At 44.2% G+C, this 19,633-nt stretch overlaps 1 protein-coding gene across 1 annotated transcript in view; it reads left to right on the top strand.

Annotated features, from left to right (window-relative positions):
• The window catches only part of LOC121533317 (F-box/LRR-repeat protein 5), a 28,135-nt gene extending 8,900 nt beyond the window's left edge, over positions 1 to 19,235 (top strand). The window contains exons 4-11 of the mRNA XM_041839146.2: positions 8,031 to 8,226; positions 8,724 to 8,906; positions 9,051 to 9,176; positions 9,358 to 9,506; positions 9,703 to 9,785; positions 9,902 to 10,636; positions 10,771 to 10,919; positions 17,992 to 19,235. Coding sequence (XP_041695080.1) covers positions 8,031 to 8,226; positions 8,724 to 8,906; positions 9,051 to 9,176; positions 9,358 to 9,506; positions 9,703 to 9,785; positions 9,902 to 10,636; positions 10,771 to 10,919; positions 17,992 to 18,068 — 1,698 coding nt within the window. The 3' untranslated portion in view covers positions 18,069 to 19,235. The remainder of the gene's footprint in view (positions 1 to 8,030; positions 8,227 to 8,723; positions 8,907 to 9,050; positions 9,177 to 9,357; positions 9,507 to 9,702; positions 9,786 to 9,901; positions 10,637 to 10,770; positions 10,920 to 17,991) is intronic.
• Positions 19,236 to 19,633: the final 398 nt, after the last annotated feature.

Raw genomic sequence — 19,633 nt, 5'->3', positions numbered from 1 at the left:
TAGATTACAATATTATTTTTCTGCCTGTTTGGGAAAAGTATAAACAACACTAAATAAATTCTAAGTTATACCAGTCTGTCCTAATGGAAAAAAATTGTAAAGCCTTTATTACAGCATAGCAGATTAAAAACAGCAGAATATCTCAAATTGCTTTATCTGACATTTTGCCATTGCATGAGGCTTAGTGCTCAAGGAATCAGTAGGCTATTAAACAAACACTCAAACAGGTAACAGAAGCAAGATCTGTCTTATTTCTGTAGATATACAGAACCAGTCAAAAGTTTGGACACCTACTCATTCAAGGGTTTTTCTTTATTTGTACTATTTTCTAAATTGTAGAATAATAGTGAATACATCAAAACTATGAAATAACACATATGGAATCATGTAGTAACCAAAAAAGTGTTCAACAAATCAAAATATATTTTATATTTGAGATTCTTCAAATAGCCACTCTTTGCCTTGATGACAGCTTTGCAGTCTCTTGGCATCTTCCAGCATGACAACAACCCGAAACACACAGCCAGGGCAACTAAGGAGTGGCTCCGTAAGAAGCATCTCAAGGTCCTGTATATGATGAGAGAACAGCTGTGCAGCCTGAGGCAAGGAACAGAGCGCAAGCTTTTTTTGCGACTTTCTCAAATCATCAATGGCCTATAGTCGCATCATGCAGCCAATATGTTTTGATTTATAAGACATTCTAAGGTTTTTATCATTCGCAACTGAACTAACAGACAAATAACTCTAAATGATCACTTTTAAGCTCAACATAGCCACTTCATATGCACATTCGCTCCGGAATGGGAAAAATATCCTTTCTATTTTATTCCGCTGAGTTCAATTATATTATTTTTACTATAAAATCATATAATAAAAAATAATGGCATGGTACTTAAGCATATCTTGTCAGCTAAATGAACAAGCCTATGGCATGGAGCATAGCCAGATAACATAGAGTAGGCCAACTCATATTCTGTTCTTCTGAAATACATTTTCTTCATATCGTGTTTCTTTAGACCTGACTAAAATATGGTGTATATTATAGTGAACAAAAACATAAACGCAACATAAGTTGGTCCCATGTTTCATGAGCCAAAATAAAAGCACCCAGAAATCTTTCGTACGCACCAAAATCTTATTTCTCACAAATTTTGGGCACAAATTTGTTTACATCCCTGCTAGTGAGCATTTCACCTTTGCCAAGATAATCCATCCACCTGACAGGTGTGGCATATCAAGAAGCTGATTACACAGCATGATCATTACACAGGTGCACCTTTTGCTGGGGACAATAAAAGGCCACTCTAAAATGTGCAGTTTTGTCACACAACGGCACAGATGTCTCAAGTCCAATTGGTAGTTATAGTCTAGTCCCATCGCTGCAACTCCCGTATGGACTCGGGAGAGGCGACGGTCGAGAGCCATGTGTCCTCCGAAACACGACCCTGCCAAGCCACACTGCTTCTTGACACACTGCCCGCTTAACCCTGAAGCCTTCCGCACCAATGTGTCGGAGGAAACACCGTACAACTGGTGACCGTGTCAACGTGCCTGCGCCCGGCCCGCCACAGGAGTCGCTAGAGCGCGCGATGGGACAAGGACATCCAGGCCGGCCAAACCTTCCCCTAACCCGGACGATGCTGGGCCAATTGTGCGTCACCTCATGGGTCTCCCGGTCGCGGCCGGCTGCGATACAGCCCGGGATCAAACCCGGATCTGTAGTGACGCCTCAAGCACTGCAGTGCCATAAACCGCTGCGCAACTCAGGAGACCCAGATGTTTCAAATTTTGAGGGAGCGTGCAATTGGCATGCTGACTGCAGGAATGTCTACCAGAGCTGTTGCCAGATAATTAAATGTTCTATTCTCTACCATAAGCCGCCTCAAACATTGTTTTAGAGAATTTGGCACTACGCCAGTCCAGGACCTTCAAATCTGGCTTCTTCACCTGCGGGATGATCTGAGGCGAGCCACCCGGATAGCTGATTAAACTGTGGGTTTGCACAACCAAAGAATGTGCAGAAAAACTGTCAAAACTGTCTCAGGTAAGCTCATCTGCGTGCTTGTCGTCCTCACCAGGGTCTTGACCTGACTGCAGTTCACCATCATAACCGATTTCAGTGGGCAAATGCTCACCTTCGATGGCCACTGGCATGCTGGAGAAGTGTGCTCTTCACGGATGAATCCCGGTTTCAACTGTACTGGGCAGATGGCAGACCAGCGTGTATGGCATCGTGTGGGCATGCGATTTGCTGATATCAACGTTGTGAACAGAGTGCCTCATGGTGGCGGTGGGGTTATGGTATGGGCAGGCATAATCTATGGACAACGAGCACAATTGCATTTTATCGATGGCAGTTTGAATGCACAGAGATACCGTGATGAGATCCTGAGGCCTATTGTCATGCCATTAATCCTCCACCATCACCTCATGTTTCAGCATGGTAATGCATGGCCCCATGTCGCAAGGATCTGTACACAATTCCTGGAAGCTGAAAAGGTCCCAGTTCTTCCATGGCCTGCATACTCACCAGACGTGCCTAAGAACCAGATTTATACTTTTAGTACTGAGCCGGTGTGCCCGAGGATGAAGGCCACTGTGTGCAGCTCACCCTGCACTAACATAAAGAACATGACCACATCTACTGCTGCTAAGCTTCCCAGTAAAGTGCTCAAAATAGCCCACGTTAACATATGTAGCTTAAGACAAGGTTCATGAAATCAATAATTTGCTAGTAACGTTCATCTCTGAAACTCACTTAGATAATACCTTTGATAATAGTGGTAGCAATACAGGGTTAGAACATTTACAGAAAAGATAGAAATGCCAATGATGGAGGTGTTGCTGTTTATATTCAGAACCACATTCCTGTGAAGATTAGAGAGGATCTCATGTTAAATACTGTTGAAGTAATATGGCTACAGGTTCATCTGCCACACCTAAAGCCAATTATGGTGGGAAGCTGCTATAGACCACCAAGTGCTAACAGTCAGTATTTGAATAACTTGTGAAATGCTTGATAATGTATGTGATCTCAATAGAGAGGTATACTTTCTGGGTGATTTTAAATATTGGCTGGCTTTCATCAGGCTGCCCACTCAAGAGAAAGCTTCAAATTCAGGTTCAGGTTATCAGACAAGCTACCAGGGTAGTTACAAACAGTACAGGAATTAAATCATCAACATGTATTGATCATATCTTTACTAATGCTGCAGAGATTTGTTTGAAAGCAGTATCCAAATCTATTGGATGTAGTGATCACAATATAGTAGCCACATCTAGGAAAACCAAAGTTCCAAAGGCTGGGCCTAATATTGTGTATAAGAGGTCATACAATAGGTTTTGTAGTGATTCCTATGTTGTTGATGTAAAGAATATGTGTTGGTCCGTGGTGTGTAATGAGGAGCAAACACACTGCACTTGACACATTTATGAAATTGCTTATTCCAGTTACTAATAAGCATGCACCCATTAAGAAAATGACTGTAAAAACTGTTAAATCCCCGTGGGTTGATGAGGAATTGAAAAATGATATGGTTGAGAGGGATGGGTGGTAAGGAATATGTTAGTCCTAAATATTTCCAAAACTAAAAGCATTGTATTTGGGTCAAATCATTCACTAAACCCTAAACCTCAACTACATCTCGTAATTAATAATGTGGAAATTGAGCAAGTTGAGGTGACTAAACTGCTTGGAGTAACCCTGGATTGTAAACTGTCATGGTCAAAGCATGTTGATACAACAGTAGCTAAGATGGGGAGAAGTATGTCCATAATTAAGCGCTGCTCTGCCTTCTTAACAACACTATCAACAAGGCAGGTCCTACAGGCCCTAGTTTTGTTGCACCTAGACCACTGTTCAGTAGTGTGGTCAGGTGCCACAAGGAGGGACTTGGGAAAATTGCAGTTGGCTCAGAACAGGGCAGCACGGCTGGCCATTTTAAAGTACACGGAGAGCTAACATTAATGACATGCATGTTAGTCTCTCCTGGCTTAGAGTGGAAGAGAGATTGACTTCATTACTGCTTGTTTTTTTAAGAGGTGTTGACAAGCTGAATGTACCGAGCGGTCTGTTTGGATTGCTGGCACACAGCTCGGACACCCATGCATACCCCACGAGACATGCCACCAGAGGTCTCTTCACAGTCCCCAGGTCCAGAACAGACTACAGGAAACGCACAGTACTACATAGAGCCATGACTACATGGAACTCTATTCCACATCATGTATCTCAGTCAAGCAGTAAAATCAGATTTAAAAAACAGATAAAACTACAGTCGTGGTCAAAAGTTTTGAGAATGACACAAATACTAATTTTCACAAAGTCTGCTGCCTCAGTTTTGATTATGGCAATTTGCATGTACTCCAGAATGTCATGAAGAGTGATCAGATGAATTGCAATTAATTGCAAAGTCCCTCTTTGCCATGAAAATGAACTTAATCCCCAAAAAACATTTCCACTGCATTTCAGCCCTGCCACAAAAGGACCAGCTGCCATCATGTCAGTGATTCTCTCGTTAACACAGGTGAGAGTGTTGACGAGGACAAAGCTGGAGATCATTCTGTCATGCTGATTGAGTTAGAATAACAGACTGGAAGCTTTAAAAGGAGGGTGGTGCTTGAAATCATTGTTCTTCCTCTGTTAACCATGGTTACCATGGTTACACGTGCCGTCATCATTGCTTTGCACAAAAAGGGCTTCACAGGCAAGGATATTGCTGCTAGTAAGATTGCACCTAAATCAACCATTTATCGGATCATCAAGAACTTCAAGGAGAGAGGTTCAATTGTTGTGAAGAAGGCGTCAGGGCGCCCAAGAAAGTCCAGCAAGCGCCAGGACCGTCTCCTAAAGTTGATTCAGCTGCGGGATCGGGGCACCACCAGTGCAGAGCTTGCTCAGGAATGGCAGCAGGCAGGTATTAGTGCATCTGCACGCACAGTGAGGCGAAGACTTTTGGAGGATGGCCTGGTGTCAAGAAGGGCAGCAAAGAAGCCACTTCTCTCCAGGAAAAACATCATGGCCAGACTGATATTCTGCAAAAGGTACAGGGATTGGACTGCTGAGGACTGGGGTAAAGTCATTTTCTCTGATGAATCCCCTTTCCGATTGTTTGGGGCATCTGGAAAAAAGCTTGTCCGGAGAAGACAAGGTGAGCGCTACCATCAGTCCTGTGTCATGCCAACAGTAAAGCATCCTGAGACCATTCATGTGTGGGGTTGCTTCTCAGCCAAGGGAGTGGGCTCACTCACAATTTTGCCTAAGAACACAGCCATGAATAAAGAATGGTACCAACACATCCTTCGAGAGCAACTTCTCCCAACCATCCAAGAACAGTTTGGTGACTTTGATACTGTGAACCATCAGATCCTCCTCTCCACCCTCTCCGAGTTGGGCATCTCCAGCGTGGCTCACTCTTGGATTGCGTCCTACCTGACAGGTCGCTCCTACCAGGTGACGTGGCGAGAATCTGTCTCCGCACCACGTGCTCTCACCACTGGTGTCCCCCAGGGCTCAGTTCTAGGCCTTCTCCTATTCTCTCTATACACCAAGTCACTTGGCTCTGTCATATCCTCACATGGTCTCTCCTATCATTGCTACGCAGACGACACACAATTAATCTTCTCCTTTCCCCCTTCTGATAACCAGGTGGTGAATCGCATCTCTGCATGTCTGACAGACATATCAGTGTGGATGTCGGCTCACCACCTCAAGCTGAACCTCGGTAAGACGGAGCTGCTCTTCCTCCCGGGGAAGGACTGCCCGCTCCATGATCTCGCCATCACGGTTGACAACTACGTTGTGTCCTCCTCCCTGAGTGCAAAGAACCTTGGCGTGACCCTGGACAACACCCTGTCGTTCTCCGCTAACATCAAAGTGGTGACCCGATCCTGCAGGTTCATGCTCTACAACATTCGCAGAGTACGACCCTACCTTACACAGGAAGCGGCATAGGTCCTAATCCAGGCACTTGTCATCTCCCGTCTGGATTACTGCAACTCGCTGTTGGCTGGGCTCCCTGCCTGTGCCATTAAACCCCTACAACTCATCCAGAACGCTGCAGCCCAACTGGTGTTCAACCTTCCCAAGTTCTCTCACGTCATCCCGCTCCTCCGCACACTCCATTGGCTTCCAGTTGAAGCTCGCATCTGCTACAAGACCATGGTGCTTGCCTACGGAGCTGTGAGGGGAACGGCACCTCCTTACCTTCAGGCTCTGATCAGTCCCTACACCCAAACGAGGGCATTGCGTTCTTCCACCTCTGGCCTGCTGGTCCCCCTACCTCTGCGGAAGCACAGTTCCCGCTCAGCCCAGTCAAAACTGTTCGCTGCTCTGGCACCCCAATGGTGGAACAAGCTCCCTCACGACGCCAGGACAGCGGAGTCACTGACCATCTTCCGGAGACACTTGAAACCCTACCTCTTTAAGGAATACCTGGGATAGTATAAAAGTAATCCTTCCACCCTCCCCTACCCCACCCCCACAAAATAAATAAATATAAATTAAATAAATAAACAAAACAAACAAAAATTATATATATATATATATATATAAAACAAATGATGAAGTGTGAATGCACCAATTTGTAAGTCGCTCTGGATAAGAGCGTCTGCTAAATGATGTAAATGTAATGTAAATGTGACAACCAATGCCTTTTCCAGCATGATGGGCAAAAGTGATAAGTGGCTCGGGGAACAAAACATCTACATTTTGGGTCCATGGCCAGGAAACTCCCCGGACCTTAATCCCATTGAGAACTTGTGGTCGATCCTCAAGGCGGGTGGACAAACAAAAACCCACAAATTCTGACAAACTCCAAGCATTGATTATGCAAGAATGGGCTGCCATCAGTCAGGATGTGGCCCAGAAGTTAATTGACAGCATGCCAGGGCGGATTGCAGAGGTCTTGAAAAAGAAGGGTCAACACTGCAAATATTGACTCTTTGCATAAACTTTATGTAATTGTCAATAAAAGCCTTTGACACTTATGGAATGATTGTAATTATACTTCAGTATACCATAGTAACATCTGACAAAAATATCTCATAACACTGAAGCAGCGAACTTTGTGAAGACCAATATTTGTGTCATTCTCAAAACTTTTGACCACGACTGTACACTTTATGGAACAGCGCGGACTGTGAAGAGACACACACACAGGCACACACACAGTATTCGCGAACACATGCTAACACGCACTCTACACACACACATTTTTATATTGTTATTTTGCTGTATTATTGATTTTGTAGTGTAAATATGTTATGGTAGAGTAGTGTGTAATAATGTGTTTTATTGTATGTAAATTGTGATTGGACCCCAGGAAGAGTAGCTGCTGCCTTGGCATCCGCAATAAATACAAATACAAATGTCACCCATTGAGCATGTTTGGGATGCTCTGGATCAACATGTATGACAGCGTGTTCCAGTTCCCGCCAATATCCAGCAATTTTGCACACCCATTGAAGAGGAGTGGGACAACATTCCACAGGCCACTATCAACAGCCTGATAAACTCTATGCGAAGTAGATGTCACGCTGCATGAGGCAAATTGTAATCACACCAGATACTGACTGGTTTTCTGATCCACGCCTGTACCTTTTTTTTTTAAGGTATCTGTGACCAACCGATGCATACCTGTATTCCCAGTCGTGAAATCCATAGATAAAGGCCTCATTTATTTATTTCAATTGTCTCAGTAAAATCTTTGAATTTGTTGCATATTGAGTTTATATTTTTGTCCGGTGTAAATTGATTTATTAGACTTTTGTAGATTTTCCAAAGGCACACATCAGCGGTTTGTATGCAGCTTGAATGCGTGGAGGCCTGGAGATGCGAAATGTGTTTATGTTAATTAACGATCAATTACCGTGAGACCGGCAGTTTATTGCATGACAAGATGTAATAACCGCCACAGCCCTACCAGCAAGTAGAACATTCTGTTCAGAACTGTGGGTCTTTCTGTATTTTCTATAGTAATGTAATGCTTTGCATGTGTTTGTGTGGAATGTAAATGAATGTGTATATCCAGGTGTTCCAGCCCATGCTGATGCAGTACTTCACCTATGAGGAGCTGAAAGACATCAAGAAGCAGGTGATAGCGCAGCACAGTAGCCAGCAGCGATGGGACTGTGCAGCAGAGGTGCTGAAGGAGCTCAGTCTGTGGAGCCAGGCAGAGGTGCTGCACAAGGCCTTCAAGTATGCTGACCACGAGAAGATTGATGATGGTGAGTCAGACCCATTCATTATCTTCCTTATATTGCACACCTTAGTTAGTACACATCTTGGTGATATCTACCCTGCATTCTCCCCGTCATATACAGATACCTTCATATGAAATCTATCTAATCTTTCACTACACAATCCCTTTACCTAATATATCCTTCAAGAACACACATCTCAACTTCCTCATAACTACACTGAATTGGAGGATGTGGTCAGTGCTTGTTTAGGAAATTAATACTGACCACATTTCCCATAACCAAATGTTCCTTTGAGGCGTGGCTCTAACCCTTACCAAAAACATTTCTACAGACAGCCGAATCACAATGCTGCTGCTGCATTTCCCACTGTAAAAGTTTGCTGTGGTCTAACAATGATTCTTGGATGTCTATTTACCATGAACTGTAGAGAAGCATGTCATTTCTAAACTCTTATAAGAACTTTACTTGACTTCAGTATGAACACTTAACTATAAAAAACTCTGCTTATTATCATTCCTCAGAATTGGAGAAAGAGCCGTGCTCCACCCACATCTCCCAGCTGCCCACAGAGATCCTGCTGTGTCTGTTCCACTACCTGGGCCCTGTGGACCTGTGTCACTGTGGCCAGGTGTGCTCTGCCTGGTCTGACCTGGCCAAGACCGGCTCTCTGTGGAGACACCTCTACCCTGTACACTGGGCCAGAGGTACAAAGATCAGCCTTTACCTTTTCTACTTTTATCACCGCCGATGGTGAAGCAGTCAACACTGTAAAAACTGCCATACCAATACAATCCTTTGACACTTGTTTTTCTCATTAAGAAAAAAGTTGATGAGTGTCTGTTTCCCAGGGGATTACTATCGCGGCCCCCCAGCTGATCTGAACCAGGAGCTGGATGAGGAGTGGGTGAATAGTCGGCAGGATGAGGGCAAAGCCTACCAGGAGTGGGATGAGGACGCAGATGTGGATGAATCTGGTGAGTCACCAGTCAGTCTAATGTGTTTGTCAGGAGTACATCTGATGGATCCAGAGAAAATGCAAAGCTTGATTGATGTGACACAGATGTGTTTACAGATTTGAGTGAACTGTTTGGATACGACATTCAGAAAACGGCCCTATTCTCATCTCTTTTTTTATCCACGTTCTCCCTTGTCTAGATGAGTCTTGTGAAGACTCCTTGGCTATAAGCGCTGCTCAGAGGGAGAAGAAGCTACTGAATGGAATGATCCAGAACCTTCTGCCAGCTGTGGGTTCCTCTGTCCGGTCCATCGTTCTGGCCTATAGCTCTACGGTCTCCAGTAAGATGGTATGGACCAGGAGTATTCATGATCATATGCCTAGAACATCAATAAAGCAGAGCTGCTAATACAAATCTTCCAATTCTCTAGCTAATGAGAAACACTGGGTGTGCATATGAATGAAGGATGTTTGAGACTGAATAGATTCTACGTGGCAGAGTGTAGGTTAATGATCTGTGTGTATATGGGTGTCTGCTGCTACAGGTGCGTCAGATCCTCAGTCTCTGTCCTAATCTCACCCACCTGGACCTCACTCAGACTGATGTCACAGACTCCGCCTTTGACAGGTATGTCATCCAAGCCACACCAATTATGCTGAACACTACATGGTGTGATGTCCTATTAAAATCATTTTGTCTGTCTTTTCTAATTGATTGTTGTTTTCTCTTCTTCTGTCTGTCAGTTGGTCATCTCTGTGGGCGTGTCTCTCTCTGGAGCACCTGGACCTTTCAGGCTGTGAGAAGATCACTGACCACACACTGAAGAAGCTGTCCTTGGGTTTGGGGGATCTGGCATCTCCCACATGCTCTGAGAAACGCTCTGACCGGCGAGCCAAGCTTCTGAAGAGCCCTCCTTCTCCCATCTGTCTGCTGGACAAGCGGAGCCTCCGTCCGACTGGGCACAGCCGGCAGGCCCTGATCTTCAAGCAGTGGCCAGGGAGACTGGGCAGTGCCCCCTGCAGCCCCACCAGGGTCTGGGTCCTGGACCCCTCGGAGCTGGCCGACATCGAGGACGCTGCGGAGTGGAACCGTCGCGGGGAAGTGTCTACCCCTGAGGGGCGGGGCTTTGTGGAGACTCGGCCAGGGGGAGTGTTGTGTTGCTGCAGGAGGAGTAGGAGGCGGGGCTTCAGGACTGGCTTTAGCACCTCCTACTGGCAGCAGCAGTATGGGCTTGGGGAGGCCGGCTGTGGCCATTCAACCTGCTGCACTGGTGAGACGGCCCTGAGGACTTTAGGAGGGCTGCAGTGTGAGTCTTACATCACCAGGGGCAGTGCAGGGGCAGAGTTTCGGACTAAATGCTCCTCTGGGGGCCAGTGGTGCCTGGAGTGTGACAACAGAACTGATCGGTCAGACGCTCAACGCTCACTAAGGTTCCTCAGCCTCTCTGGATGCTATCAGGTCACAGACCTGGGCTTGAGGTAAAACAGCTTATGACTCCTCCGTATTATGTATTCCACCTATGTAAACGTTGCTTTAACCTATAGTTGTATGTGTGTTGATATAGTTTTTTCGATTTGGGAATGAGTGTCTGTATTATGGACATGTGTTTCAGGGCACTGTCTCAGCGTGGAGGTCTTCCTCTCCTGGAGCATCTGAACCTGTCTGGATGTCTCCTCATCACTGAGGTGGGATTACAGGAGCTGGTGTCAGCCTGTCCTGCCCTCAATGATGAACACTTCTACTACTGCGACAACATCAACGGTAATGTACACATCACTCTTTTTATTTTTTTTATTTCACCTTTATTTAACCAGGTAGGCCAGTTGAGAACAAGTTCTCATTTACAACTGCGACCTGGCCAAGATAAAGCAAAGCAGTGCGATTAAAAACAACACCACAGAGTTACATATGGTTTAAAACAAAACATAAAGTCAAAAATACCACAGAAAATATATATACAGTGTGTGCAAATGTAGCAAGTTATGGAGGTAAGGCAATAAATAGGCCATAGTGCAAAATAATTACAATTAGTATTAACACTGGAATGATAGAGATGATGTGCAAATAGAGATACTGGGGTGCAAATGAGCAAAATAAATAACAATATGGGGATGAGGTAGTTGAGTGGGCTAATTTCAGATGGGCTGTGTACAGGTGCAGTGATCGGTAAGGTGCTCTGACAACTGATGCTTAAAGTTAGTGAGGGAGATAAGAGTCTCCAGCTTCAGAGATTTTTGCAGTTCGTTCCAGTCATTGGCAGCAGAGAACTGGAAGGAATGGCGGCCAAAGGAGGTGTTGGCTTTGGGGATGACCAGTGAGATATACCTGCTGGAGCGCATACTACGGGTGGGTGTTGCTATGGTGACCAATGAGCTAAGATAAGGCAGAGATTTGCCTAGCAGTGATTTATAGATGGCCTGGAGCCAGTGGGTTTGGCGATTAATATGTAGTGAGGACCAGCCAACAAGAGCGTACAGGTCACAGTGGTGGGTAGTATATGGGGCTTTGGTGACAAAACGGGTGGCACTGTGATAGACTACATCCAATTTGCTGAGTAGAATGTTGTAGGCTATTTTGTAAATGACATCGCCGAAGTCAAGGATCGGTAGGATAGTCAGTTTTACGAGGGCATGTTTGGCAGCATGAGTGAAGGAGGCTTTGTTGCGAAATAGGAAGCCGATTCTAGATTTCACTTTGGATTGGAGATGCTTAATGTGAGTCTGGAAGGAGAGTTTACAGTCTAACCAGACACCTAGGTATTTGTAGTTGTCCACATCCTCTAGGTCAGACCCGTCGAGAGTAGTGATTCTAGTCGGGTGGGCGGGTGCCAGCAGTGTTCGATTGAAGAGCATGCATTTAGTTTTACTAGTGTTTAAGAGCAGTTGGAGGCTACGGAAGGAGTGTTGTATGGCATTGAAGCTCATTTGGAGGTTTGTTAACACAGTGTCCAATGAAGGGCCAGATGTATACAAAATGGTGTCATCTGCGTAGAGGTGGATCTGAGTCACCAGCAGCAAGAGCGACATCATTGATATACACTGAGAAAAGAGTCGGCCCAAGAATTGAACCCTGTGGCACCCCCATAGAGACTGCCATAGGTCCAGACAACAGGCTCTCCGATTTGACACATTGAACTCTATCTGAGAAGTAGTTGGTGAACCAGGCGAGGCAGTCATTTGAGAAACCAAGGCTATTTAGTCTGCCAATAAGAATGCGGTGGTTGACAGAGTCGAAAGCCTTGGCCAGGTCGATGAAGACGGCTGCACAGTCCTGTCTATTATCGATCGCGGTTATAATATCGTTTAGGACCTTGAGCGTGGCTGAGGTGCACCCATGACCAGCTCGGAAACTGGATTGCATAGCGGAGAAGGTACGGTGGGATTCGAAATGGTCGGTGATCTGTTTGTTAACTTTGCTTTCAAAAACTTGCGAAAGGCAGGGCAGGATGGATATAGGTCAGTAACAGTTTGGATCTAGAGTGTCACCCCCTTTGAAGAGGGGGATGACCGCGGCAGCTTTCCAATCTCTGGGGATCTCAGACGTTACGAAAGAGAGGTTGAACAGGCTAGTAATAGGGGTTGCGACAATTTCGGCGGCTAATTTTAGAAAGAAAGGGTCCAGATTATCTAGCCCAGATGATTTGTAGGGGTCCAGATTTTGCAGCTTTCAGAACATCAGCTGTCTGAATTTGTGTGAAGGAGAAGCGGGGGGGGCATGGGCAAGTTGCAGCGGAGGGTGCAGAGCTGGTGGCCGGGGAAACAAGAACCTCATATGAAACAGATCTAAGTGATGTAATGTTATACACTTGAATGTTGCACAAATGTGTAGGAAGAGCATTATGTATCATATTTGCTTGAGTGGAGTTGTATGGATGACCTTTGGTGGTGGATTGTATTTAGGTATGAATGTTCCTAACTTCACCTGTGCAGCACGTTTCCCAGTGTAAGTTCCTTATGTAACAGCCCTGCTGATCTTATGAGGTGGAAGGTAAGTGGACTTTAAGGTAGTCAGAGAAACCCGTTCAGTGTTCACTATCACAACGTAATGCTTAACGCCATAGTATTAGTGTAAACCTTTTAACATTGTTTCTGAACCAAGAGTGTGGACAGAAGTCCAACTTGGCAATAGGTATATGTCCACATTACTGGGGACTCACACTAGGCGAGATAATCACTGACCTAGCTAACAATCATTTTCAAAACTTCGAATTTTTCAATTATTATTATATAAAATTCTTGAATGTTATTTATATGGGGGATACAATCTTCCCAGCTCTGCAGATTTTGCTGCGACGAGACAGAATCATTAGATCATTTGTTTTGGTACTGTCCATTTGTAGCTTGTTTTTGGACACAGGTCCAGGAATGGCTGAATGATTGCAATATTTACCTGGAGCTAACCCTGCAGATAGCACTACTGGGTGATCTGAAAAGTCATACTCAATCGATCAATAATATAATATTACTTTTAGCAAAAAAATGTATATTCAATTTACGATCTGTAGAAACAATGAGAATATAAAGGTTCAGAACTTTTTTTAAACATCACAGTACAGTTGAAAGATATGGCAAATAGAAATCCAATATGGATGGTGATAAGAGATAGATGGGAGGTGTTGAATGGAGCTGAAGGATGGGACTAATAACAACAACTAATAACAACAAGATAACTAATGTAAAGCATATTGTGTCCATAATAAGTATATAGGTTATAGGTTGAGAGCTTTTGTGAAAGAGCACAGTTAGAAAAATATGGCATATAGAAACAAACCAGATGGACATCATGAAAATGATCGGATGAAGTTCAGGAGTAAAAACAAACAAAATATAATTATTGTAGAATTTGACTGTCCATAAAATGTATATAGTATGTATGGGCTGGAAGTAGAGACCTAAGTGTTGTTGTTCACCTAGTTTACTCCAATTGGGGAAGGGGTTATGGGGTTGGAAAGTAATGAAGGGAAATATAATTTTTAAAAGGATATGTGTGTGTGTGTGTGTGTGTATGGATGTATGTATGTGTGTGTGTGTGTATGGATGTATGTATGTGTGTGTGTATATATATGTGTATATATATGTGTGTGTGTGTATATATATATATATGTATGTGTATGTGTGTGTGTGTGTGTGTGTGTGTATAGATAGATATACACTGCTCCAAAAAAATAAAGGGAACACTAAAATAACACATCCTAGATCTGAATGAATGAAATAATCTTATTAAGTACTTTTTTCTTTACATAGTTGAATGTGCTGACAACAAAATCACACAAATTATCAATGGAAATCAAATTTATCAACCCATGGAGGTCTGGATTTGGAGTCACATTCAAAATTAAAGTGGAAAACCACACTACAGGCTGATCCAACTTTGATGTAATGTCCTTAGAACAAGTAAAAATGAGGCTCAGTAGTGTGTGTGGCCTCCACGTGCCTGTATGACCTCCCTACAACGCCTGGGCATGCTCCTGATGAGGTGGCGGATGGTCTCCTGAGGGATCTCCTCCCAGACCTGGACTAAAGCATCCGCCAACTCCTGGACAGTCTGTGGTGCAACGTGGCGTTGGTGGATGGAGCGAGACATGATGTCCCAGATGTGCTCAATTGGATTCAGGTCTGGGGAACGGGCGGGCCAGTCCATAGCATCAATGCCTTCCTCTTGCAGGAACTGCTGACACACTCCAGCCACATGAGGTCTAGCATTGTCTTGCATTAGGAGGAACCCAGGGCCAACCGCACCAGCATATGGTCTCACAAGGGGTCTGAGGATCTCATCTCGGTACCTAATGGCAGTCAGGCTACCTCTAGCGAGCACATGGAGGGCTGTGCGGCCCCCCAAAGAAATGCCACCCCACACCATGACTGACCCACCGCCAAACCGGTCATGCTGGAGGATGTTGCAGGAAGCAGAACGTTCTCCACGGTGTCTCCAGACTCTGTCACGTCTGTCACATGTGCTCAGTGTGAACCTGCTTTCATCTGTGAAGAGCACAGGGCGCCAGTGGCGAATTTGCCAATCTTGGTGTTCTCTGGCAAATGCCAAACGTCCTGCACGGTGTTGGGCTGTAAGCACAACCCCCACCTGTGGACGTCGGGCCCTCATACCACCCTCATGGAGTCTGTTTCTGACCGTTTGAGCAGACACATGCACATTTGTGGCCTGCTGGAGGTCATTTTGCAGGGCTCTGGCAGTGCTCCTCCTGCTCCTCCTTGCACAAAGGCGGAGGTAGCGGTCCTGCTGCTGGGTTGTTGCCCTCCTACGGCCTCCTCCACGTCTCCTGATGTACTGGCCTGTCTCCTGGTAGCGCCTCCATGCTCTGGACACTACGCTGACAGACACAGCAAACCTTCTTGCCACAGCTCGCATTGATGTGCCATCCTGGATGAGCTGCACTACCTGAGCCACTTGTGTGGGTTGTAGACTCCGTCTCATGCTACCACTAGAGTGAAAGCACCGCCAGCATTCAAAAGTGACCAAAACATCAGCCAGGAAGCATAGGAACTGAGAAGTGGTCTGTGGTCACCACCTGCAGAACCACTCCTTTATTGGGGGTGTCTTGCTAATTGCCTATAATTTCCACCTGTTGTCTATTCCATTTGCATGTGAAATTGATTGTCAATCAGTGTTGCTTCCTAAGTGGACAGTTTGATTTCACAGAAGTGTGATTGACTTGGAGTTACATTGTGTTGTTTAAGTGTTCCCTTTATTTTTTTGAGCAGTGTGTGTGTGTGTGTGTGTGTGTATATATATATATATATATATATATATATATATATATATACACACACACACACACAGTGGGGAGAACAAGTATTTGATACACTGCCGATTTTGCAGGTTTTCCTACTTACAAAGCATGTAGAGGTCTGTAATTTTTATCAAAGGTACACTTCAACTGTGAGAGACGGAATCTAAAACAAAAATCCAGAAAATCACATTGTATGATTTTTAAGTAATAATTTTGCATTTTATTGCATGACATAAGTATTTGATCACCTACCGACCAGTAAGAATTCCGGCTCTCACAGATCTGTTAGTTTTTCTTTAAGAAGCCTTCCTGTTCTCCACTCATTACCTGTATTAACTGCACCTGTTTGAACTCGTTACCTGTATAAAAGACACCTGTCTACACACTCAATCAAACAGACTCCAACCTCTCCACAATGGCCAAGACCAGAGAGCTATGTAAGGACATCAGGGATAAAATTGTAGACCTGTACAAGGCTGGGATGGGCTACAGGACAATAGGCAGCAGCTTGGTGAGAAGGCAACAATTGTTGGCGCAATTATTAGAAAATGGAAGAAGTTCAAGATGACGGTCAATCACCCTTGGTCTGGGGCTACATGCAAGATCTCACCTTGTGGGGCATCAATGATCATGAGGAAGGTGAGGGATCAGCCCAGAACTACACGGCAGGACCTGGTCAATGACCTGAAGAGAGCTGGGACCACAGTCTCAAAGAAAACCATTAGTAACACACTACGCCATCATGGATTAAAATCCTGCAGTGCACGCAAGGTCCCCCTGCTCAAGCCAGCGCATGTCCAGGCCCGTCTGAAGTTTGCCAATGACCATCTGGATGATCCAGAGGAGGAATGGGAGAAGGTCATGTGGTCTGATGAGACAGAAATAGAGCTTTTTGGTCTAAACTCCACTCGCCGTGTTTGGAGGAAGAAGAAGGATGAGTACAACCCCAAGAACACCATCCCAACCGTGAAGCATGGAGATGGAAACATCCATTCTTTGGGGATGCTTTTCTGCAAAGGGTACAGGACGACTGCACCGTATTGAGGGCAGGATGGATGGGGCCATGTATCGCGAGATCTTGACCAACAACCTCCTTCCCTCAGTAAGAGCATTGAAGATGGGTCGTGGCTGGGTCTTCCAGCATGACAACAACCCGAAACACACAGCCAGGGCAACTAAGGAGTGGCTCCGTAAGAAGCATCTCAAGGTCCTGGAGTGGCCTAGCCAGTCTCCAGAACTGAACCCAATAGAAAATCTTTGGAGGGAGCTGAAAATCCGTATTGCCCAGCGACAGCCCCAAAACTGAAGGATCTGGAGAAGGTCTGTATGGAGGAGTGGGCCAAAATCCATGCTGCAGTGTGTGCAAACCTGGTCAAGACCTACAGGAAACGTATGATCTCTGTAATTGCAAACAAAGGTTTCTGTACCAAATATTAAGTTCTGCTTTTCTGATGTATCAAATACTTATGTCATGCAATAAAATGCAAATGAATTACTTAAAAATCATACAATGTGATTTTCTGGATTTTTCAGTTGAAATGTACCTATGATAAACATTACAGACCTCTACATGCTTTGTAAGTAGGAAAACCTGCAAAATCGGCAGTGTATCAAATACTTGTTCTCCCCACTGTATGTGCATGTATGTATGTATATATGTGTACGTGTGTGTGTGTGTGTGTGTGTGTGTATATATATATATATATATGCGAGGAAAAAAAACATATGGGGGATTGGAAGTGATGCAGACAATTACATTGATGGAAGTTACAATCTCTCTGAAATATTAAAGCTGATCTACCCCCTAAAAAAAACAAAAAACAATCATTTTCTATGAAATAAGGAGACTCAACATCGCGCAACAGTCAATCGTAAGAGGGCAGCTCTTATTAGCAAGCTTTGACATTGGCTAACAACAAAACAGACTTTATGCTGGCTGTTTGAAGGATACACCCACCAGGGTAGACCTCAACGACTTGATCGCTGATTATCTTGGGAAGTGTGAGACCCCTCTTAAGGACAACAGTAACTGGACCACTGTATGTGTGAGTGTCTGACTGGTCTAACTGTTCTGTTTCTCTGCAGGTCCTCACGCTGACACGGCCAGCGGCTGCCAGAACCTGCAGTGTGGCTTCAGGGTGTGCTGCCGCTCTGGAGAGTGACCTTTCACCCAGCCCCACGACCCCCCCCCCATCATGGTTCCTCATCTGCACTTTAATCACCTGGGAATAAACCAATCTCTGTACTTTGTCACTTCAAATAGTTTCTAGATAAACAACAATTCTAGTTAACTCGGGACATTTCCATTTCCATCTGTATTTTTAGGAAATACTCCTTTAGAAAAATATATGGGTATTGGATGTATGAAGTATCCGCAAATGTAAATTCTGGTTCCATATTTTGAGAAATCGATTCTTTTGCATTTTCATTTGAGTTGCAAAAAAGCAGACGTTATATGTGAGCACCAAGTACTTGTCGTTTCTGTAGTGAAATGAACCATGTTTCACAGAAGTTGACACCAGGTATCCTGTAGTTTCTGACTTGGTCCACCACCTCTGCTCCTACTTGCTTATTTTAGATCTCTGATTTGTGATTGCTGTAGTCTTACTTGGTTAATTGAAATTAGAAGTAAGAAACATCAGATAATTAAATGTTGTGATGTGAGTTCTCTTCACATGATGATACACACAGCTTGACCTACATTTTGGGAGTGGTGATTCACACGGTGGAAGATACTGTTTCATCATAATGGTGTGTAACGTCAGTGACTGTTAATAATCTGACGGTACTGCATAGTCCTGGAGAACACTGATCATGTCACTACTAGAGATGACATGTGGCCCGATCACTGTTAGAATTGCCTCAGATGTGGGCAGGCATGTCAGGTATAGAGTTATGGTGGTATTTGGCTGCAGGTAATACCCTTATCCCATATGTTGGATTTCAACCTCTAAAATGACATTCATAATGCTTCTCATCTTTCTCCTTTGTGGCTAGAAACATTGGATTGTTCTTATATTTTCCCTTTGTCATTGTATTGAATGAATGGTAAGGGCACTGAAATTCACCAGCATTCACATAAGCTCTCCCAGGCCAGAGGGTTACTTCACAAAATGATCTCCTAGACATGTATACAGTTGAATGACAAAATGAAGCAGATTTGAGAAATAGCCCCTACTCTGTGAGACCCACTGTGAGTGCTGGTCTTTATACATAGCACATCCAACTTCTGGAGACCCATTATTTGCTTGTTCAAACAATCTGCATGAGAAGTTCTATTGGTTATGTACAGTTCAAAAGGAGAACAATAAAAGTATATTGGATTTAAAGTATGTGAAATACAGTATGTATGCGGTAAAGGATTCAAACAAATGTGGTATTTTATTGTTTTAAAGTTATGATAAAATCTGTTATATTACACCGTACATAACACAAGACTGAGCGTCAGATTTGGTAGCTACACAAGTTAATTGTGATTTCATAGGAATGGTAAACGAGCCCAAACTCTGTGTTGTCCAGAGCTATCACACTCATATGCAAATATAATATGAGACCAAATCAGTAGAGTACGGTTACATGCACACAATAATGCGATTATTGTGGATAGTCAGATTAATATACTAGTTCGATTAAAACGTTTACATGTTTTGCAAGAAGAACGATTTCCCTAATCCTGTTTACATGGACACATCTGAATTGGCACGCTGATAAATGCAGAAAAACGCCA

This window comes from Coregonus clupeaformis, chromosome 20 (genome assembly GCF_020615455.1).
Source record: "Coregonus clupeaformis isolate EN_2021a chromosome 20, ASM2061545v1, whole genome shotgun sequence".
Lineage (NCBI taxonomy): Eukaryota > Metazoa > Chordata > Actinopteri > Salmoniformes > Salmonidae > Coregonus > Coregonus clupeaformis.
Note: the sequence above shows the minus strand (reverse complement) of the source record. Positions and strands in the feature narration are given on the sequence as shown.